The sequence below is a fragment of the Sphaerodactylus townsendi genome, linkage group LG09 (genome assembly GCF_021028975.2).
Source record: "Sphaerodactylus townsendi isolate TG3544 linkage group LG09, MPM_Stown_v2.3, whole genome shotgun sequence".
Taxonomy (NCBI): Eukaryota; Metazoa; Chordata; class Lepidosauria; order Squamata; family Sphaerodactylidae; genus Sphaerodactylus; species Sphaerodactylus townsendi.
The window spans coordinates 55,331,170-55,353,975 of NC_059433.1; the positions used below are offsets into that span (position 1 = coordinate 55,331,170).

General features: G+C 42.0%; 1 protein-coding gene across 4 annotated transcripts; it reads right to left on the reverse strand.

Moving 5' to 3' along the window:
* Positions 1 to 5,551: 5,551 nt before the first annotated feature.
* LOC125439082 (transmembrane protein 68-like) lies at positions 5,552 to 22,442 on the reverse strand. Of its 4 annotated transcripts, none has more exons than XM_048507983.1 (7): positions 22,072 to 22,442; positions 18,901 to 19,267; positions 11,979 to 12,143; positions 10,504 to 10,697; positions 8,977 to 9,037; positions 7,603 to 7,616; positions 5,552 to 5,751 (listed from the first exon to the last, which is right to left on the reverse strand). In XM_048507983.1, the coding sequence occupies exons 2-7, from the start codon at positions 19,205 to 19,207 to the stop codon at positions 5,647 to 5,649; spliced, it is 846 nt and encodes a 281-aa protein (XP_048363940.1). In that variant the 5' UTR covers positions 19,208 to 19,267; positions 22,072 to 22,442; the 3' UTR covers positions 5,552 to 5,646. The 4 variants fall into 4 exon arrangements, with proteins under 4 accessions (XP_048363940.1, XP_048363939.1, XP_048363942.1 ...); XM_048507982.1 differs by having other exon boundaries at positions 7,473 to 7,616; positions 22,072 to 22,441; XM_048507985.1 differs by having other exon boundaries at positions 7,477 to 7,616; positions 22,072 to 22,435.
* Positions 22,443 to 22,806: the final 364 nt, after the last annotated feature.

A 22,806-nucleotide genomic window follows, 5' to 3' on the forward strand; every position in this document is an offset into this window, starting at 1 on the left:
CCTCCACAAAAGCAGACTGTATGCCAGTCATTCAAGACAATCAGGAAGTATTGTAGCTGCATCAGTTGTTGGAAGATCAAGGTAGAGCAGACCCATAACTCATACAGATCCTGCAAAATAACTGTCTACAAATACCCCATTGCACCTTTGGGTCCCATTTCAGGCAGCTCCTCATATGTTTCTTCTTGCAAGGTTAGAATCAAGGTTAGAATCAAGGTTTCTTCTTGCAAGGTTAGAAGGAAATAATTTGGATCTAAAGTTAACTCTAACTGGGGACATAGCTTAAAATAATATAACTATACAGTAGCATCCGATAAATTGGTGGCTTTTTTTCTATACTATTTTCATTTTCCGAATTCTTTGTTTTACATCAGCTGCTGCCAGCAGAGGGCAGTGTGGAACAAATGTTGGGGTCAAACCCCTGCTGTGAAACAGCTGTATTCCTTTTCTCACATTGCAGACTTCACGCCACAGTAAAGTGAAGAATGGCAACTTTATTACTTTATGGTGATGCATACTAAGCTTTCACCAAAGTCAAGAGAGTTTTGGCCACTCTGATTACATACACTTGCTCCCACTTTGTTAACAGCAAATCAGGAGACATTGATTTTTTTTTTAAAAAAAAATCCTGCATACTGGAAAAATCTGGCAAATGCAGCACAACCAATTTGGCAGCATCTATGCCAACAATGGCAAATGTTTTAAGGCCTCTTTGTAGCATTTTGTTAATCCTTTAAAATTTAATTAATGTGATTCAATAGTACAACCCCCCCCCCTTTTTTTTTCTTGGTTAGAACTGGGGCCAGCATGCACCAATACAAGATTCCTGTTGTGGGACGAGCAAGGTAAAATGAAAACCTGAAGATTTGTTCTAGATCAATGGTTTGCACTCCTTTGGCATAATTATCATAGCACTGGACACAAACATTAGACACCAACAATCTATACTTTTCTGTCACTGTGTCCTACACAATGCTTACCAGATGGTTTCAATATGCTTTCCTGATTATTTTTATTACTTTGCATAAAACCAAGGAGAACAAAATATGCCTTCCAGAAAATTCAGATAATTATTCAATGAACTTGCCATCCTTTATGTAAAAGCAGTACAGGTGCTATTTTCGAAGATCCTTGATCCCAGGGTCTGCAGAATGGTTTTGTCAGTTCATATCCTTCCACAATGCTTTGGCTGAACAATACTAACATACTGAAGGTATACATTTGGAACTATCCAATAGAAAGAAGGGAACTTTTGTTTCTCAACACAGGATCAAATGAGCCAACACTTATCTATTAGGGGAAAACCCAATATTTTAAATATTAAAAAATGCATCACTTTCTTTTAAACCAAGAGTTACATCTCTGATGCAACCAGTATAATCTCCTGACAACTATCATAATACAAAGCTTTAATTAATGGTTTTATACATATGTACTAGTTTTAAAATTGTGTTATCTTTAACTGTTCGCTGCCTTGTGGGGCCCTAATTCAGCACAAAGATGGTTATATAGAGAATATAACGGATTCTCTATTTGTATTTATTTATGACTTGCAAGGACAGTGCAGTTGCTTGCTGTTTTTCCAGTCTTTTATTATGCTTGGAATTGCTATGTCCAAAAGAGGGAGCTGGTCTACAATTCCAGTCATCTTCTTTGTCAACCATTCACATATCAAGTGTGTTCTGATGTATCTAGCCTCAAATAGGGAATGATTTGGGTAAAAGCTTGCATGAAGGGAAGGGCTTGTTTCTGCAACTGCTTTGTTCCCCTGTCAGTGGAGATGTCTCTGGTGCTGACTGACTTGCATGTCCATCATGTTTTTCATGTTAACTTATGCATTCTATATTTCTGGATTATTTGGCACTCTCTGCTGATTTTGCCCTCTGCAGCCATTGCTGTGAGCATCTCCCCTCTGTGATGTTTTCTGTTTGGCTTGTCCACAACAAGAGTACTTGAAGAATTGCACACACTGAGCACTGGCTACGATCCAAAGACTATGCAAGCCAGTTCCCTTTGCTCAGTAGAGTTCTGAACTTCTGCTTTGTGAACAGTCATCCTGTTTTGCTCAGAGGGATCTCATGAACTGTTTGAAAAATGGAATTGAGAATCTTCTGTTGAAGGGAAAACGTTCTCAAAATCTCTCTGGAACCTTGATTGGGCTTGCTTAAGTAGCGCTTTCTTCTACTTGTTTTCTTCGTCCTAAAACATACTCTCTTCCATGTCAGTTTTTTACAGCCCAGTTTACACTTTACTCCTTTTTTGCCTTTATTTATATACAGAATACATATCCTACCTTTCCACCCAATGAAACACCATGGCAGCTGACAATAAAAAACAGTATTAATAAAACAAATAATAAAAACAATTAAAATTGTAACTTAAATACAAATGTAGGACACAGAAACAGCTGTTACAACACAGGGCAGAATGAGGGAGCCACTTTCAGAATGTTATAAAAAAGGGAAAAAATGGTAGAAGGTAGAAGAATTTCCCTGGGGAGCTAGTTCTGTAATGTTGGTGCCATGACTGAGAAGGTTTTCTCTTGGGATGCCAACTTTCTAATCCGAGAAAGTGGGATACCTGAAACAGGGCCTTAGAAGATGACCATAGTGGTTGAGCAGGATCATAGGCATTCTTCAAGGTAAGCTAGTCCCAAACTATAGGGCTTTGAAGGTCAACACCACCCCTTTAATTGAGCCCATAAATCAAGAACCTGTGAAGATGAGCAAAGACAGGAGTAATATGTTCCCTATAATTCATTCCAGGCAACATCATGGCTATGCCAATTTAAATTTCTTAGCATTTTTAAGGGCAGTACCAGGTAAAGTATACGGCAGTAATCTAATCTCGATGTTACAGAGATATGTACCACATCTCTGCTGCCCTGGAAAGACTGCTTCTAAATAGTTTGAGTTGGTAAAATGCACCCCTGGTCACTTACTGTCCAGTTATGGGCCTGTTTTTTCAGGGGCAGTGCAACCCCATGTAGGACATGCATAAATACTTCCACTTACTGATAGCGCCCCAGTCTTCTTTGGAACCAGTTCATTAGCTTGCTTCCAACACAAAATTGCCTTCAGGCACCAGTTCAAAATTTCTGTAGTTTGCATAGCACAGGTTCATCAGAACTTGGGTGTTGAGAAGGATCAGCCTTAATCAGAATTTGGATTGGAGACCACTAAGGAAGACTGGAGGTGACGAAAGGCAATGGCAAACCATCTCTGCTGTTCTCTTGCCTAAAATGCCCCAGTGAGTGGGGTTGCCTTCAGTCAGTTACACATTCTTCTTCCAAGAGATCTACTGGAGGTGTAAGACAAAGCTGAGTGTCATCTGCTTATTGGCTGACAACCAACTCAACTCTCCAGATGGCTTCACCAACAATTCCACATAGATCTTTAAAAACATGGAGGACAAGATGGAACCTTGCAGGTGCCCAGAGGCTAGAGGCCAAGAAGTGGCCCCCAGCTCTCCCATCTGAAATATATATTTTAAGGTAGGACAAAAAATATTGCAAAAGGGTGCCTTCCAGTCCCCACATTGAAATGCAGTCCAGAACAATACCATGATTGTTAGTATCAAAACTGATAACAGTGCAGTTCTACTAACAACTGCTACCACTCCACCACGTCCAGAGGGCTTTCAGGTGGTACAGGGAGGCAGAACAAACAAAAAGCCTCCCCAGCCACCAGAAAGCCATCCATAGGGGAAAACAAAGTTAAACCACCAAAAAGGATGGCGCCTCCCTGCCACGAGCATACCTGGGGCAAAAGCCCAATGGGGCTCAACTAACGTCAGCTCTGCTTCCAGATGCCCACAGGAATGCCCCCAGGGCGCCACTAGTTGTGTCAGCCTATAAGTTAGGCTTATGCAATTCTAGAAGTGGCAGCCCGCGACAAGTCACTGTTTGTTCTCCTCCATGTTTGCCCTCCCAGCTGGCATAAGTGCCACCTAATGTCAGCCAGGGGCGTAATTGCATTGGAATAAGCCTATGCCACTTCCTACAGCCATTCTGCCCCTCCCCTCATCTGGATTAGGCTGTCAGGGACCCAAGAGAATCAGCACAATTATACTCCATCTGTTCATCTCCCAGTACAAGTCATTTTCATCTGAGAATCTTTGAATTTGGCCTAGATAGAAATATTTTCAGACAGCACACAATATTTTCACACAGTGCTTTCTCCACATAACAGCATTTTCTGATTTTATTTTTCTGAAACTTTCGTTCCTTTCCTCCATTTGTCTGTTACCCTGACTACCCAAAGCGATTGCCTATCCACAATATACAAGCCGCTCTAAAAACCAGGCCAGCGAATAACTTCACTATGTTAGCCGTACTGCTTGACAGATGCATGTATTAACTTCATAAGAATACAAGAATGGCACTGCTGGATTGGTACAAGAGGAGAGATTTATCAAGCAAAAACAGTCTTTCTTTATTATATGATGGAATGCTTTCTTTGTATTACTGATTAACATCTAGTCTAGACAGAAATTTGGAAAATCACCTGGATGGGAATTTGTTCATCTATATATATAAAAAGCAAACAGTGACTTTGTTAGTCACTCCCTAACGCCGAAACGGCTGGACGGATCGCCCCCAAATTTTCACACGACGTTCCTCCCTGTTGCGGGCAGGTAATGGGACCTTCAAATCACCAAAAGTCTATACCTGAGCCAGGTAAAACGTCTTTTTCCTGGCGCACCAGGCCCTGAAGCTGGCTGTGTTTAACTGTCACCCTTAGAATGTTCGTGCAGCCTGTCTGTCTGTGGCCTGAGGGCTTAGAATGTTCATACAGATGGGCAGAGATGAGCAGTGGAAACAGTAAATAGGTAACACTGTTAGGTAATACGAGTGGAAGTGAAACACATACACACTTTACCGTGTGAGACGTCAGGTGGGGTCCCCCCCCCTCACACGCAGGTAACTTTCACTCTCTGTGCCTCACCCACTGCTACCACACAATACACATCCAGCTCATCCTCGCACACCTCACTCTGCCCTCCCTCACATCCAACCACCACTTACCCACTTCCTCACCCACATTCGCCACAGCTCTCTTTTACTAAAAGCGAGCTGGAGTTTGTCTTTTTCTTCTAAGAAAATCTGCTGGGTGGGGGCGAACCAACACTACTGGCTCCGCTTCTTTTGCACATGGCCCCTTAAGAACCCGGGGAGCTGGCCTCGATTTGAGCGCCTCACCCCCCTGCTGCTGCTGCCTGACTGGGATAGCCTCCTTGCCCCAGTTCTGCCTCACCCAAGCCAGGACTGTGCATGACAACCAGCCTCATGGACAGCGGGATTCGCACTCTGGACAGTTCCATTGTGGAATGGAAAGGGTTACCTTATACTAAAAATACAAGACACCACCATATAACAATGTGAATTGAAAAGGGAAAGAGGGATTCCATTTGACCACCCCAAAAGGCTATGCTGCGGATCATTGGACCTGCATGGACATCTGTGTGGGTTGCAGACTGTGATGAGAAGGACAATTGCCACAGCAACGCATGGCCGGGCCCCGTTAGTATTATATAAAACTCCAGAACATTAAACATTTAAACATTGTATATTTCCAAATGTTTCTTACTGCAAGCACATTAGCACTATATGAGATATGAAAGATGTATTCAAAACATATATAAAGACTAGTTGTCTTTATGACATTTCTCAAAACGCTCCAGTAGAGCTCTTAGAATATTTCCTGGTCTTTCTTGGTATTTGTCCCGAAGATTTTCTATTGCAACTTTTGTCTGTTAAAACATAAAATGTAACAACATAGCTACAGTCATTTTTTAAAAAAGAAGATATGAACAATTGTAAGTATCACCAATGGAAAAGGAGAGAGACATATGCAAAAGATGGAGGATGGCAGACTATTTTGCTCTCCCCAGAGGGGGGTGGGCAGAAGCCAGGCTGTAGGGTGCTGGGCTCCCAGGAGCCTGTGGGAGGACTTCCTGCTGCCTTGTCTTTGCGCTGGACCTAGTCACGTGGGGGGCCAATTATGTGCCTCTTACATGACCAGATTAGTGGCACCTGGGGCCAAGGGATACTCCCCATCCTCAGGCAGATACACCACTGCCCAAAAGGCTACAACAACCAAAGTACACACTGTGGACATACTTATCATCCAACAGCTCAGAGCATTCTATCTCATATTCCTACTCAGGAGGTAGGAATATGGCCCCAGGAGGTAATTGGATCATGAAGATCCTTAGCAAACACTAAGCATCTTCATGTTTCAATTAAGACCACAAAAATTGCAGAATATACACACATGTGATTAGCCGAGGTCTGTTCATTACTGGTATTAGAACAGTTCATGCTGTAACAAACTGTCCAAACAGTTCCTCTGTTGTTCAGCATTTTATTTTCCAGGCTCTTCACTTCAACCCATCTTAATTTTGGGGTGGCTTCTGAGCTGTTCAGTGCTATGGTCACCAACACTTGCATATCCCCATTGGGCCGGATAGTATCCTCTTGGACCAGAGAGGGGGAAGCACTCTTGGAAATTGAACACCATTCCTCCTTTCTCCTCCCCATTTCAGAACTCCATTAAAGAGTTATCCATAATTTTAGTTTGCCTTCGCAAAAGTTTTGCTTCTTCCTCCAGTAAACTAAACCTGAGAAATATTGTTCTGATGACTTTTAATCCTGTTCTAAAAAGGCATTGGATACAAATATGCCTTTCCATTAACAGAAGAAACTTCTATTTTTATGTAACATTTATACCCTGCCATTCCTCATGGTTCAAGACAGCTTACAATAATAATTAAAATAGTTAAATGAAAGCCTTTAAATCTGGCATCAAGAGATCTGGCATCAAACCAAGACTTTTTCCATTTTCAGAACACTAACCTATCAGTATGCAGATAATCACACCCATTATAAAAAAGGTAACATATTATTGAATTGCAATTACATATCCTTACAGGCATGTAGAATAGCATTTTAAAAAACCTAATGATATTTTTCATTTGAAAAGCAAAACTTTGGCCCTTTCTGCACAGGCCTCTATGCGCCCTCACACCGGCAAGAATTCTGCCGGCGTGGGGGTGGAGGCCGTTCGCACGCAAGCGTGCAAGCGGCCCCAGCAGAGGCCGGCGCAGGAGAGGCGGCTCCACACGGAGCCACCTCTTCTCCGTCCCTCTCACACTTACCTCGTCGCTGTCGTCGCCCTGCTGGCCTCCTTAGCCCCGCCCACGCTGCCCTCCAACCTCCAGGGGCCGCCGGGAACACGCTGTTTACTCAAAAACTACCCTTTAAACGGGTGTTTTTAAGGGCGGCCTGACGCCGCCCTGAGGGAGGGAAGGGGAGCCAGGTCGGCGCTGCTGCATTTCAGCAGCGCCGCCTGTGCGAATGGCGGCCTGGGGATGGCGTTTTTGCCATCCCCAGGCCGCTGTTTTTGGCCCATGCAGAAAGGGCCTATGTGTCAACTTTGATTCTGCCTTGACATTCTATGTGAGTAGGTAACTCACTTTTTGAGCCAGCTCTGTAGCAGTTATATTGGGATCATATGTGATGGGTTCTCCAATGTGTGTGCGTAATTTGACTGGAAACCCTCCATATATGGGAAGGATTACAACTCCAATATGATCACATACCCATTTTGTCAGCCCTGTGAATGAAATGAAACAACATTTTAAAAAAGAGCAACTTAATAACTTGCTTGAAAGTTTCTACTAGTCTGGATTTTAACTCCCAACAATAATCTTGGTTAAAGAAGGTTAAATAAAAACTTCTTGAATATAAAGAAGCAATGCACCGTATGATGTTTTTCTAGTGCATGACATTTTCTACAATATATTGCATGATTTTTCTTTAAACTACTTATGAAAAAAAATTGGATAAACAAACATTCAGGTAGCTTTTGTATGTTTTGTTTAGTTAAGTTTATGAAATTTATAATCCAATCTGCAGATTTACAGCTTTGTAGCTCAGTTTTCTTGTTGCCTTCGCATTGTTGACAAATTAGGTATGTAAAAATGATTTAATTTCCTACCTTTCTATTGTCATGATCCCTGAGAAGTCTTGTGTAAGAAAGTAAAAAGTTGATGCAAAAATGAAACCAAACTTTAACATCATACAACTTAGAGATGGAGCAGCATTAAAATAAATAAGAATCTAGAATAAACAACCAAAAGCTTTAACCAAAAAAAAATAATTCATGTTGTATCTAAAATACATCAAGATCAGAATCAGGCAGAAGTATATCCATGAACAATGCAGTTAACCATTGAAGGTCAATTGACATCATTTCTGAATGGGATTTTAACCATACATTCCCACTGTGCTGAGACAGGCAACACAGAAATGGATGCTGTTTTCTTTAGTTTTCAAAGAATAAACCACACCATCAGATCTGTGTCACAGATAAAATAAACCCACTGTTGAGAAGCAGGTTTATGCCATAGTAATGTGTTCCTTAAACTATTTTCACAACTCCAGTCCTCATGATTTGTAATATATCTCTTTCATGTGATAAATTGTTATGGATCTGCTGAACTAAGTGTTAATGGTACTTTGCACAATTGGTTTATTACTGCAGATGGTCAAGACATTTATTCATTCATTACATTTTTACTGGTTTGGGTGGCTTCCAATAATACAACCCCCCCTACCCGAATTAAAATTTATAATCAACAAATTATCCTAAAATGGCAACTAACACTAACAACTAATCTCATAGGATACAAATTGGAGGGGAAAGAGATAGGGAAGAAGGAGGATTTGATTATGCTCTGAAGATTACCAATGTATTAAAGCTAATGTAGTCAGCAACTGAGCTATGTCTTTAGGAAACCATATATTTCCATGATAGAGCATGGACCCCCCAGTTCTTATACCGACACTTTGACTATTACACATGTGCTGTTGGTAGAGATGTACTATTCTGATCACAAACATTTATCTTTAATCTTGAAATGTGTGAAAATAGTTAATGACATTTAAGAATGAACATAGGACAACTGACTTACATATCTTTCCAAGTGTTCTGTAGCTTTCTCGAAGATTTTCTGTAAATATAGGGATGATGGGCTGAAAAAGAGAAAGAAAATTAATATTTTGTTTATAAGCAGTCCATAAATGAAGAATTGGTCTTCATAATTCTTGATAAATCCGGACTGAGAAGCATTTTTTTAATATTAACAAACAATATTGGTTTCATTATTTCTACTGAATATCTTACGTTTGTGATTAATGACTGCAGGAATATTGTGGACTATAAGTTAAGTGGTATACATGGCCTGACGCAGCCACATGTGTCTCTTTTCAACAGACAGGTCAGATGTGATGAATGGTGCTCTTCATATTCTTCTATCTTTGAACAACTTGGGGGATGTTTCAGACTGTGACTGAGGCACAAAGTGAAGTTTTAAACTCCTCCAACTGCTATTCTCCTTGCCTAAAATGGCTCACTAGTACAGTTTTTAATCTTATTTATTTTGTCAAATGACATAGAAGCAAATATGAGCTATTTATTCTGCGTGTGTGTGCACACGCACGCTCACGTGTATGTGTGCAAGTGCCATCAAGTCACTTTCAACTCTTGGTAACCCTGTGAATCAATGTCCTCCAAATGCTATTTTCAATGTCTCTTTTTTATTTTATTTAAAATGTCTCTTTTTTATTTTATTTAAAATGTTTCTAAACAAATCTGGAAGTGACACATAATTCAACAAAGCCAAAATACAATCAAAATCTACTATACCTAATTTGAGTCAAAACTGCTGTTAAGACATCATCAATAGCGCAGGAAATATTAAGACAAGCAATGAGAGTAAGAAACTCCCCCCACCACCCATACCACTACATGTCTTGAAAACCTAAAATGTACAAGAGGGTTATTTGGAAAATGGGATACAAGGAGAGAATTCCATAGTTGAGATGCCATAACTGAGAAAATAGTTGTTCAGTTTACTTCTGAGAGGAAAAAAAAAAAGTATAGTAGGCAGATTTATACAGGAAATAGAAACCCATGGAGCAATTAAGGCTTTAAGAGTAAGAACCAGCACTGTAAACAGAAATGAACTGGCAGCCAGTGATGTTCTTTCACTACTGACAAGGTCTGTTCTCTACAGTCTGTTCCAGTCAACCCTCAGGCAGCAATACCCTGAATCAACTGATATTTCCAGTCTTCTAAGACTGCTCCGTGAAAAGCAAATTACAATAATCTCATCTAGGTGAGAGCAGAGCATCAACAATACAGAACCATTTCTTTGAAAATCTTATTTCAATCTTAGTTCATGCAATAGAATTCATGAAGGAGCCTGTTTCTAAACGGAAGTGTAGATCATAATTTTGCCAGCAATTGAAAATGAAACTGCAAACTCCATGATCACTTAGAAAAGAGGCCTTAGTCCCCTGGTATACTTCATCTCCTTGTCAACAAATTAGTGTCATCTATATTCAGCACTGAAACAAATTATATATATCTAGCAGGACACTGCATGCTATTTAGTATAATCATGAGGGCAATATATATACACAAAATGACTGCTTACCACTTTGGCTTCTAATGCCACCTTTGCAAAACCTACACGGTTACCCCACATGAGACTGTAGTATTCATCACTAAAGTTTGATTCTCTAATTCCTCCAGGGGCAATCCCCAGTAAATGACCTTCCTTCAGAATTTGCACACATTCATCTCGGTTGGCATTTTTGCAGCCAATCATTTTAAGAAGCAGCTGTATTCCTGAAAAAAATATGTTCAGAAGACAACTCATTTTGTGGAAACACTGCTTTTAATGGAGTCATGTGGATTCCACACAAATATCACGGTTGCAATGATAATGCACATTTCAGGTACTCAGGCATGACAGTTGTCAGAAATTCCAAACAAGGGTGGTTGCACTATTTCTTCCCTTATCTCATGTCTTCTAGTACTTAGCATTTCCTAGAAAGGCTGATATGAGCACATAGCTAGTTGCAGCTCTTCTGAACTGCCTTCAATATGCTGCTTGGTTCAGTCTGGCAGCTCTTTGTGGGCTTGGGAAGTCTGCTGATGCAACCCTGTACCCCAAAAGTTGTCCGGGGTGGTGGTTTGAGACCTTCCAGAGCCTCTGGAACATAGTTGTCAAAGTCGCAGCCCTGCAGATGTTATGGACTACAGTTCCCATCATCCCCAATGGGAACTGTAGTCCATAACATCTGGAGGGCCACAGGTTTGACACCTATGCTCTGGAAGTTCTGCCCCAACCTTACATTCCAGCCCTCTGCTATTCCATCCCCCAACACAAAATCGTCTCCGAGTGAGGATTTCCCCTTTTTCCTTTAGGACATGAGGAGGGGAAGAAGAGGGATTTTTGGTGGTCTTCTCCTCTACCACTGCTGTTTCTCTTTCAATTCCACTATGTAGATACTGAAGTAGTGCCTGTTCACTCACATGGCTTTCTGTAGAAGCTGGCCCCCTAGAGTCTAGGAGAAACTATACAAATTTGCATAGCCCTGCCCACACTACTGGGTGTGTCCTAACCAACCTGGATGACTGAAGCCCTAACTGAAGGAGAACAGTTATTTTCTTATTGGTGTATTAGTGGAATTTTCATGGAAAATTATTCTTGGGCTGCCATGAGCTAGGCAGAATATATGTTTTCCATTTCTCATATAATATCTGTAAACTATCCTAGGTTGTATCCTATCAGCATTTCCATGGTCAAAAAGAAGTAGAAAAGACCCATTTTGACCACAAAAAATGTGATGCAGGAAATCTTGGGACACAAATAAACTGAAGCAATTCAATTACAGTGATGAAAGGAACTGGGCAAAACGGAGTACAAAAACTTGTAGAGTTCAACTCTAGAATTAACCATTGCCTGTCCTAATAAAAGTATCTTACAACTCCTTTTGCAGGTATTCATGCTTGGGATTTAGAACTTATCTAGTAAATGTTGTTCCAAAGCAAGTAGGACGTTCAGCATAGTTAGTATTATTCTAATCCTAAATGTACACTAAATGTACACTGCATATGTATTACCTGGCATTTGAGCGGTCAGGTGATGAACTACAGAACAGGTGGATTTTCCTGTCTGTATATATATCTGAGCTACCAACAATAGGTAGTCTACAACAATAGCTCCATGGTAATAAATAATAATCCCAGGTCCTTCTGGTAGATTTTCCATGCCAATAACCTCATAACCTGACCAGAGACAAAAGAGACCACAAGGTTAAATAACATCAAGAAAAATAATATTAAACAGTTAATAATAACTATTTGAGATCCTGATTTAGTGGAGGAAATGATGATGGAACAGAAGAAACAAGTTTTCAAATGAACAAATAAGAACTACTTAAAAGCTCCTTCATTATGCTAGGTTTTCATAGTAGGAACAGGGTTTTCTCTGCAGTGGGCCTCACTTTATGAAATACCTTCCTTAAGGTGATTTGTTTGTCTTTAATCATTTTATCTTTTCTAAAATAGATAAAAACTTATCAGCACAATCGTATTGGTTGTATTTTACATTTTACAACCAGAGTTCTAGAAATTAGTGGTAATAGCCATACCATAAATTAAGCATGGCTGGTTGCCCCTGGCCACTGGTGGTGGATGGGGAGGGCATTGTTGCCAGATCCAAGTGGGAATCTCGTGGAGATTTGGGGGTGAAACCTGGGGAGGATAGGGACCTCAGGGGGTGCAATGCCATAGAGTTCACACTCCAAAGCATCCATTTTCTCCAAGAAAACTTATTTATGTAGTATAGAGATCAGCCGTAATTTCAGGAAATCTTCAGGTCTCACCTGGAGGTGCCCCCCCTACCAAAAGTCTAACTTAAGAACTATGTTTAAGATTATGTGGTTGCATTCAAGGTTCAGTTGCTCTGTGAACTGAACATTTTGCTGTCTACCATCTGTGAGGAAAGTAAACATTATCAGTTTGATGGGGATTAAATATCCAGACTGAGAAAAGGGTGCTGGGACGTAAGATGTCTAAGAAACATGGAAACCAAAAGCAAGTAGGATCAAGAAATCAGAATTAATTAGGCTTGGTAAATACCCTAAAAATTCAATAAAATTCAGATTTGGATTTAAATATTATTTGCCTGAATAAGACAAATAACATATTTGAATATACCTGAATACCAGAGCCCTCTGGGGGCTGGGTGGTCTATCAAGACTAATAAATAAATATATAAATATATAAATATATATATATACACACACGCGAAAAATTTGGGTCCGTTTGAATATTTTTGTATTTTGGGGTGTTTTTCACATTTGGGGTGTTTTTCACGTTTTTGCTTGTCGGGGGGGGGGTCGCATTTTTAAAGCTAGCATCACCAAAATTTCAGGGTATTGAGTTTGGTGAAGTTTGCTTTAGGGGGGCCAAAGTTATGGACCCTCAAAGGGGGTGCCCCATCCCCCATTGTATCCAATGGGAACTAACAGGAACTAAACATTAAATTCAATGGGGCTTGCTGTTATACCCAGCTGGCTCTGTGCTGGAGATTTGGGGTCGGCCTCTTGGGGGTTGTTCTGGGTAGGGGTGGCTAATTTCCAGCAAGGCTGCTGGTGTGAGTCTCCTGAAAGGAACCAGCCAACTGTGCTAAAGTTTGCTTGGGAGGGCAAATGTTGTGGGCATTAGGTTCACCTTCAACTGGATGCCCACAGCATTTTCCCCTCCTAAGCATGGATGGGTTGAGAGAAAATTCTTTAGTTTTAAAAACTAAAGAAGCCCACCTCCCCCCAATATTAGTACTTACACCTTGCATTGCTGTCTGTGTTGAGGGGGCTCTCTAATGTTGGGGGGCCAGCAAAGGTGAGGGAGGAAGGGAAAGGAACTTTAGCCACTTTGATTGGGGGGGGGGGAGGCATTCCAAACTCTGCTTATTCTGTTTGTTTGAGTTGGCTTCAGGTCTGAGAGTCCACTGTTTTGCAAATTTGTGGTCAGCTCAGAGGACGGAGAACACAGGAGGAGGGCCTCTCTGCTCTTGGGTGCCATCCTGGACCCTTTCTCTTGTGGGGAGGGTTGAAGCAATCTCATTCACATGTCTGTTTGTCAGGCCTCATGGTGCTGGGATAATTATTAACTTTAACTGTTACTAATTGTAAAATTCCAAACTGGTCTAGCAACTTGTTTGTGAGGTCAGCTGATCTGATCTGGGAGGCCACTCCATCCCATTGTCTTCTTAATATGTTACCAGGGTTATAAATAGATCATGCCTTGTAGACTGATGACTTTCTGAACAGATCTCCATTCTCCCAATTCCTTCTCAGGAAGACTCCTGATTCTACAGCTTTAATAGACAGCAGCATATAGAACTTGCCCAGACTTGTTATTTTAAAGAACTCTTTCTGGGTTGTACAGATCTCATCTGCCCCCAAAGTGCTGATGATTCTAGCTCATTCAGTGCCACAGGTCAAGGCACAGTACAAGACAGCCTTGAAATTGCCTTCCCTCTGGTGACTGGTAATTAAGAGTCTGGCCTAATGGGACAGCCCTGCAGAGTAGGACAAATGCCTGGAGAAGAGAAGAGTAAGGGTACTCTTTACTAAGGGTAAGAGTTTGGTGCAAGTAACCAAACCAATTTTTTCTTTTAAGAACCTTTTGTTTTTACTAACAGTTGAAAGTGTATAGCTTTCCTGGGGGGAGGGGTTAAGGGTTCTTGGGGTGTGATATTTTGAATAGTTTACATAGTAAAATACATGGTACTGCACAGAATTTAAAGTGTTTCACTTCAACTACCGTATATACTCATGTATAAGTCGACCCGCATATAAGTCGAGGCACCTAATTTTACCACCAAAAACTGGGAAAACTTATTGACTCGCATATAAGTAGAGGGTGGGAAATGCAGCAGCTACTGGTAAATTTCAAAAATAAAAATAGATACCAATAAAATTACATTAATTGAGGCATCAGTAGGTTAAATGTTTTTGAATATTTATTTCAAAGAAAAACAGTAAACTAGCTCTGTAAGTGGAAAAGAGGGTCAACAAGAACAACATGGTATCAACAATAACTTTGAAAGTACAAAATCCTGAGCTTTTTTGTAAGGAAGGGTTTTAAACAATGGATCTTACAATAAAAACTGGAATGAACATGCCTGTTCACTGTGACTCAAAACTACCCTGCTTTTTAAAAGAATAGTTCATTATTTTTAGTTTACATATTTTTAAAATTGCACATGCCAGGTGTCATTTTAGAAGGGACATTCACACAACCTGTCAGGGGAGTAATGTTTATGTTAGCAGTACCAACATTTCAGAGTATCTTTAGGAGACCCTCCTTATGATACCACCCATGTTTGGTGAAGTTTGGTTCAAGGAGTCCAAAGTTATGGACCCTCAAAAAGTAGCCCCATCTACTATTAACTCCCATTAGAAACAATGGGGGGTGAGATCACCCCCTTTGGGGTCCATAACTTTGGACCCCCTGAATTAAACTTTACCAAACTTGGCTGGTAACATCAGGAATGTCACCTGATGATACCCTGAAATTTTGGTGCCGCTAGCCTAAAAACTACGCCCTTTGGAGGCCGACAAAGTAAAAACCCTAAAATATTTTTTAAAATACAGCTGACTCGTGTATAAGTCAAGGGGGGCTTTTTCAGCGCAAAAAATGTGCTGAAAAACTAGACTTATACATGAGTATATACGGGTATATGGATTCTTGGGTGTGTGTGAATGTACTATGTGTGTGTGTTCGAAGCAGAAAGAGAGAAAGAGTGATTGTTCCTGGTGTTATAGTCTGTTCTGTGACTTGTTAAATTGCTCTCATTCCAAACTGTTTACAAAAGAGGAGTTTGGAATGGATTATTGTATACCCTGCTTTTATTTACCTCTAATGAATCAGATTAATTGAATCATAGCATAGCTCCAAGGGGATGGGGGAAGTGTGACGCACCAGATGCGCACCCCTGTGGGGGTGAGGTGAGGGCGTTCCAGGGCGTTCCGGGGCAGGGCAGGGGCATTCTGGAATGGTACAGGGCGGAGGAAGCACCGGTGCATTGGGCACTTTTCCCCCTTGCTATGCCTCTGATTGAATCTCAAAGCTGATCCTTCCCCTTCCCACAACAGACATCTTGTGAGGTAGGTGGGGCTGAGAGAGTTCTCAGACAACTGTGACTAGCCCAAGGTCACCCAGCGGGAATGTTGGAGTCTCTGTTGTAGTGCAATATTTTCCCTAGGAGTGGTTTTCCTGTTGGGACTTGCTTAGCTTCTCTCTGTTTTCCTAGTTGTTGTTGTTGTTTTGAAGGGGTTCTTTCTTTTCCTAGTTGGTTTGGGGGGGCTGTCTTTGTGTTGCTGGGGCGTACTGCAGCTGTGTGCATTGTTTGGTAGGAGACTCAGGGCTGGCAAATGTGCCCCCTGGCTTGAAGTGCATTGTAGAGTGGCTTCATTTTAAGAGGTGGAGGTTCTGTATGCATTAATACTTTGCTTTTGGTGTGAGGGGGATTGACAAAGTTCTGAGAGAGCTTAGTGAGCAAGTGGTTGTTGTTTCTGGGCTGTGTGGCTGTTGTCTGGTAGATCTTGTTCCTAACATTTTGCCTGAATCTGTGGCTGGCATCTTCAGAGGTGTAGCACAGACAGAAGTCTGTTACACACTGTGTCCAGTGAGAAGGCTTCATGTGTAGAAGCGTGGAAACACAATAAGCCAGCAGGCTTCATACATAGGAGAGGGGAGACACAACAAACCAGCTGACTTCATGTGTAGAAGTGTGGAAACACAATAAGCTTTTTCAAGTTCTATGGTGAGAAAAATTGTTTTTTCCCACCATAGACTTCAATTGGGCTTGCTGTTATGCCCAGCTGGCTCTGTAGTAGAGATTTGAGTGGTCTCTTGTGGGGATCTTGCTCTGGGTGGGGGCACTTATTTCTTGTAGGGCTGCTGGTGTGAGTCTCCTGAAAAGAACCAGCCAACGTAGCTGAAGTTTACATGGGGAGGGCAAATGCTGTGGGCATCCATTTGAAGGTGAACCTGATGCCCACAGAACTAATACCCAGCCATGCAAACTTCAGCAAAGTTGGCTGGTTTCTTTCAAGAGACACATCAGCAGCCCTGCAGGAAATAAGTGCCCCCACCCAGAACCCCCATTAATAGCAAACCCCACTGAAGTCTATGGCGGGAAAAAAACAATTAATTTTCCCACCATAGAACTTGCTGAAGAGCTGGGAGATTCTGTGCTCTGAAGTGGCTCCACTGCAGCCAATGGGGAATTTCTGGGGGTGTTTGCGGGGTGCACATTTTCCAAGGTAGAGGCACAAAACTTTCAGAGTATCTTCAGGAGAGTCTCTTGATGACACCACCCAGGTTTGGTGAATTGTGCTTCAGGTGGCGGTGGGAGATGCGCGCTACCATTTTGTGGGCCCATAACATTGAACCCCCTGAAGCAAAGGTCACCAAACCTGGTTGGTGTCATCAAGAGACTCTCCTGAAGATACTCTGAAAGCTTTGTGGCTGTACCTTGAAAAATGTGCACCCCACAGCCCACCCCCAAGAAATTCCCCTTTGTCTAAATGGAGTTCAAGGCACTTCAGAGCACAGAATCTTAGAAAATTTCTTTTGGTGACTGTCAGGGGCGCATTTTTAAATCTACTGGCACCAAAATTTCAGGGTCTCATCCAGAGACTATTCTTATGATACCCCCTAAGTTTGGTGAAGTTTGGTTCAGGGGGGCCAAAGTTATGGACCTTCAAGGAGTAGCCCTCATCTCCTGTTAGCTCCCATTGGAAACAATGGGGGATGGGAGCACCCCCTCTGGGGGTCCATAATTTTGGACCCCCTAAACTACCACTTCACCAAACTCGTGGTGTCATCAGGACAGTCTCCGGATGATACCTTCACATTTTGTTGCCACTAGCTTTAAAAATGCACCCCCTGCAGGCCGAAATGCAAAAAACAAAAAAATACCCCCCAAAAGCCTAAATACCTTGCATTCGGATTCATTCATATTCAAGCAGGACATATTTGGCCGATTTTTGCCCAAATATGCTTGAATTCACCCAGATTCAGGCCGAACTGGTATTTGTTGCACCTGAATCTCCAAGCCTAGTTTGTGTGTGACTGGCCCCCAGTCATCTAACATTCTTCCATGGCAGAATAGGGATTTAAACTCTGATTTCCCATATCCTAGTCCAACATTTTAACCATGATTGCACCATGATTGACTGGGGAGAGGGGACCTGAAAGGAATGCTATCTAGAGAACTGCCCAAGAAAATAGGCAAAGGAACTAGAAAACGAGACACTGCTAATCAGAGAAGTAGTTCTGATAAAATCTTATAAAATTTCAGTGAAAAAGGACCTACATACTATGGAGGTGGGGAGAAAAAGCAGAGTACAAGGGAGAATGGCAAAAAGGTGGGAGTGGCTAAAGGCAGTGGGACAAAATAGACAGTAGACTGAAAAGAGAGGCCCTAAGGAAATAATGGTAAAGGGAAAAGACCTTAATGCTATGAAAACCTGGAGGCAGCAGGAAAAAAGAAAGACCCAACATGAGATGGACTGAGTCTATTACAGAAGCCACAGCAGTCAGTTTGGAAGACCTGAGCAAGACTGTTATCAACAGGATGTTTTGGAAGACATTGATTCATAGGAACACCATGTGTCGGAAATGACTTGACAGCACTTAAAAACACACATGGAATTAAGGTGGCAAGAAGAAAGTAGAATAGAGTCCAAACTATCAGTAGAATAAAACAAAAATAAAAAGCATTATTTTCAAAAATTAGGATAGACATATTGAAATTTAAGTTTATTATTTAATTTTATAGATTAAACCTCAAAGTTTGATTAAACTTTGATTGTGTCCTAATCAACACTGACCATCAAGCCCTAATGAAAAAAATTTGGGGGGGCACCTTGGAAATGGTTGTACATTTGCCTCTCCTGTATTCTAAACTCCACTCATACGAACAGTAAAATAGGGATTGTTGATATTAAGGGGATCACTTGCTTACCATGCAATATCCTTCCAACTGCTTCCACAAAGTGTGCAGCCACTTGCTTTGGTAGATCCCACGATTTGTCGAATGTGTCCTCTGGTAAGTTATTCTTTTTCTTCCAAATATTGAGCAGAAGTGAGATAATAAAAGCAGTAAAAAATATGATAGGATATATGGCATAAAGTAATATGACAGCCAGTAGTAGCCACTTGTAGCTCAGATATTCTTCCAGGTAATCAAAACCAATCCAGTTTTTCAGCATGTGAGTAAACAAGGCCAAGGTTCCCTCCTCTGAAGCACTGGATACGGCTGCATCTGCCATTCCATATAAAAAATGAACAAACTAACCATGTGAAATTTACCTCAGATATTATTTATCCACCTTTGAAACAAAAGAAAAGACAATTAATATAAGATGCTCCTTTACAGGCTACACTGTATTTTCATGAAACTTCTTGCTTTTAAACTTGATTTACAACCTGAAATGCACATAGTAGGTGTCATCCTGATACCTACCATGAATCAAGTTGGCTCTGCTGGTACAAGGATACCAGAAATTATAATCTACCCTTTAAGGCAAAGTGACGAATCATCTGCTTTGGACCCTTTTCAGACTGGTTTCAGAACAGACTATGGCCCATTATGCATGAAACACCTCTGGGTTCCTTGCTGCCTAGTTGGGTTCAATTGGGAACTCTTCGTGTTTCTCCATTTACATGTGAGGAGGCAGTTCACTACCTACTGTGCAGTTTGCCTGCTGAACTCTCCCTGGACTCTGCTTTTCTTAGTTCTCTTAATTCAATATTGTTGTTATTGCGGTTATACCGATATTGTAGCCTTTTTCCAAAAACAATCCCCCAAAATGAAAGAAGCAAAGCAATTCCCTGGACCACACTCTGCTGAAGAAGGGGACTATGTTCTAGAATTGATATTATCTTTCCCCACCTCCCTACTCACATACACACACACACATACGCATACAGATTTCCTGCTGCTGCTGTTGCTGTCACTGCAGGAGGAAAGGTTTGTTATTTCGATGTTCCTTGGTATTTTGATATTCCTGTATTAGATCTATTATTATTTTGATACATTTAATATAGCATAATGCTTGAAATTGAAATAAATGTTCATGATGCCCTCCCAATCATCAGAAAGGGTGGAACTACAGTGGAGGAGGTGGGTAAAGCCAAAAAGCCCAAATTAAAGAATAACACAAGACCGTTCCTTTCATCTTGCCTGCAAAGCAGCAGGAAAGGGTGCTGTTTGTCTGCTGCCACAAACAGTGGGGATTATGGGATCTTCCATTCTGTGAATGCAAGCGGGCAGAGGGGTAGCAAGGGGGGAAAGCACCTGGTGCACTGCTGTTATCCATCATCCTGCCCTGGAACTCCCCCGCCCCAGAACACCCTCATCACGCTCCCACAGGGGCACGCCCGGTGCATTGCACACCTCACCTCACCTCACCCCACCCTGTCCCCTTGGAGCTACGCCTCTGGAGGGAGGCATCCATAACAGAAGCTCTGCCCAGAAAAGAATCTCTCTTCGGTGCAAGGCAGAGCACCAGTGTATAATCAGTCTATGTTACAGAGATAGCACTTCTGGCTTTAGTTGATGACCTTCATCTGGATGTGGACAAAAGCTATTGTTGTTCTCTATGCTGCTCTTCATTGTTGCTCCTACTAGATTTATTTGCAGGCTTTGATACAGTGGACCATACCTCTTGCCAAGGCATTTGAAGGCAGAACTAGGTATCAGTAGATGTTCATTGGACTGCTCATGGACCAAACTCAAAGAGCGGCCAGCTAAAACAGCAAGTAGTCAGTATCTTAATTACTAACAGGGAAGATTCCTAACTTACACTTATCTATAAATGACCAACCAAGAAATTATTGGCTATTTTTAAGTAAGAGGTATGTAAGTACTGTGTAATAATAGTAAAACAGTCTATACATGCATGCATGGAATATTTGCATTCTCAACATTTAGAGAAGAAAGTATCCTTAATTCAAATGTATTTAGATATTTCCAAAGACCTTGCTTTTCTGTAGTGAGAGGCGGTGCACTTGAGTGATCATTGAGTGATCATGCCCTGTCAGTCCTTTGGCTTTCTGCAATGAAGAATAAATCTTTCTGTAGAAAGAGATTTTGAACTTTATACCTGCCTGAGCATTATGCCTCTTCTATAGAGTTTACCGCAGATTTTGAAGGTGGTGGGACAGTGATTTCAAGAGTTTGACAGATGTTAGTCACTTGTAAATAATATGCATAATACGCATTCTGCAATTTTCTGCACATGCTTGAAGACATATGTTCCTTAATATAGGCAAGTTATAGCAAAATGCTTTGCAATTATTAAAACCGCATACAAAACTGAAAGAGGATATTCATTTTTCTGCCCCATCTTCCCAAGGCAAAATTTTCACAGCAAAATTGAGGTGCCAACCTCAAAAAAGCATAAATCTCTACTAATCTTCTGCCCAGTGACTGTTGCCCATCAGCACTCCAGCACCTGGTATGGGGAAATTTAAATTCCCACGGGAGACAGTGTGACATCACTTCTGGGAAAAACCCAGAAGAGATATCTGTCCCCTATATCCACTGGGAATGGGAGCTCTATAATATCATAGTTTACCGTAATTCCTAGAAGAAAAGTTCTCTTCTTTATCATAGTTTACAGCAATTCCTAGAGGAAAAAATCCTAAATAACACCTGCCTATAAATGCCCAATCTGATTGACCAGGCACCGGCACCCATATTTCCCCATCATCACCCTAGACTCCTGACAGTTGGCAGTCACAGCCTGAAAACCTTACCTCTGCCCAATAGTCTCATATCATAATGGTAATTAAATGGGAACAGCGCACAAAGAGAAGCCCAACTTTTTCTGACCTCTAAAAAAAAAGAGGGGGGGGGGGACTCAAGGCAGACAAACTGACTTGAACCCATACATAGCCCACTAAAGAGGCAGTGTCAAGGGGGGGGGGGGGGGAACCCAAGAAAAGCAAAGGGAGAAAGGGCAGAGCAGATGAGAATGAATTGAGGCGGGCAAGTGTTCAGGAAGTCACACCCCCGTCCGTTTGGCTTGCAGCTTTCCTGCCCGCGTTCCTTCCAGGCAATCCAGACAAGGCGGGAAGAGGGAATTAAAAACCAGGAGGGGGCGGAGGCAACAAACACGCCTCGACTCACCGAGCGACGCTGGTTGCCGTTCGGGAGAGCGGGGGAAGGCTGGAGCTGGGAAAGGCAGGCAGGCGGGCGGCCGGGCCGCCTCCGCGGGCAAAACCGTTGGGGCTGGGCTGGCCCGCGAGCAGCCTGCGGTGTGGGCAAGCCGGGGTGAGCGGAGCCACGGGCTTGCGTGGTGGGCGTCAATGTGCAGGCGCGCGGTGGGTCCCGCCTCTGTGCTGTGTGGACCGGCGGTTTGCTCTTTACTTCTCCTCCGGGCTTTCCCTTTCTGCGGGGCTGCGGGCGGGGGCGGGGGGCTCGTTCTGCTCTCACGCGGTGAAGGTGGTGGATGATGAATGAGGCTGTTTACGTCCAGATTCTCTTGAGAAAAAACTACGCCAAGAAAGGACAGCTGAAGAGTAACCAACACTAGTCCTTACCTAAGTGTGAGTGGAAATAATATGGGAAAACAAGTAAGTTCAGGGATGAGTGGGATCCATCCAGCATCCCTCAGTAAAATGGAAGTGAAATGCTTTTCCGTTCTTGACATCATTCACCACCTCTGTGTGCAACGACTGCGACTTCATAATGAAGTGGTTTTGGACAGGGGCTAGCAAGAAAGTGGAAAGGGACAGCATATCTCAGATGTTAAAATACATACATACTGATATTTGAACAATAATAAAGTTCTGACAGAGGTGCTGGCAAATGCCAACCAGATCAGCTCTGTGGCAATAGATGGCAGAAACAAGGAAATACAGG

What these genes read in the sequence shown, in the direction of transcription:
- LOC125439082 (XM_048507985.1), bottom strand. Translation starts at nt 19,207, where the DNA reads ATGGCAGATGCAGCCGTATCCAGTGCTTCAGAGGAGGGAACCTTGGCC. An exon ending in AGTTGGAAGGATATTGCATG is followed by an intron (nt 12,144 to 18,900) that starts GTAAGCAAGTGA and finishes GTCTCTGGTCAG; the next exon opens with GTTATGAGGTTATTGGCATG. An exon ending in CTACAGAGCTGGCTCAAAAA is followed by an intron (nt 5,752 to 7,476) that starts GTGAGTTACCTA and finishes ATGTTTTAACAG; the next exon opens with ACAAAAGTTGCAATAGAAAA.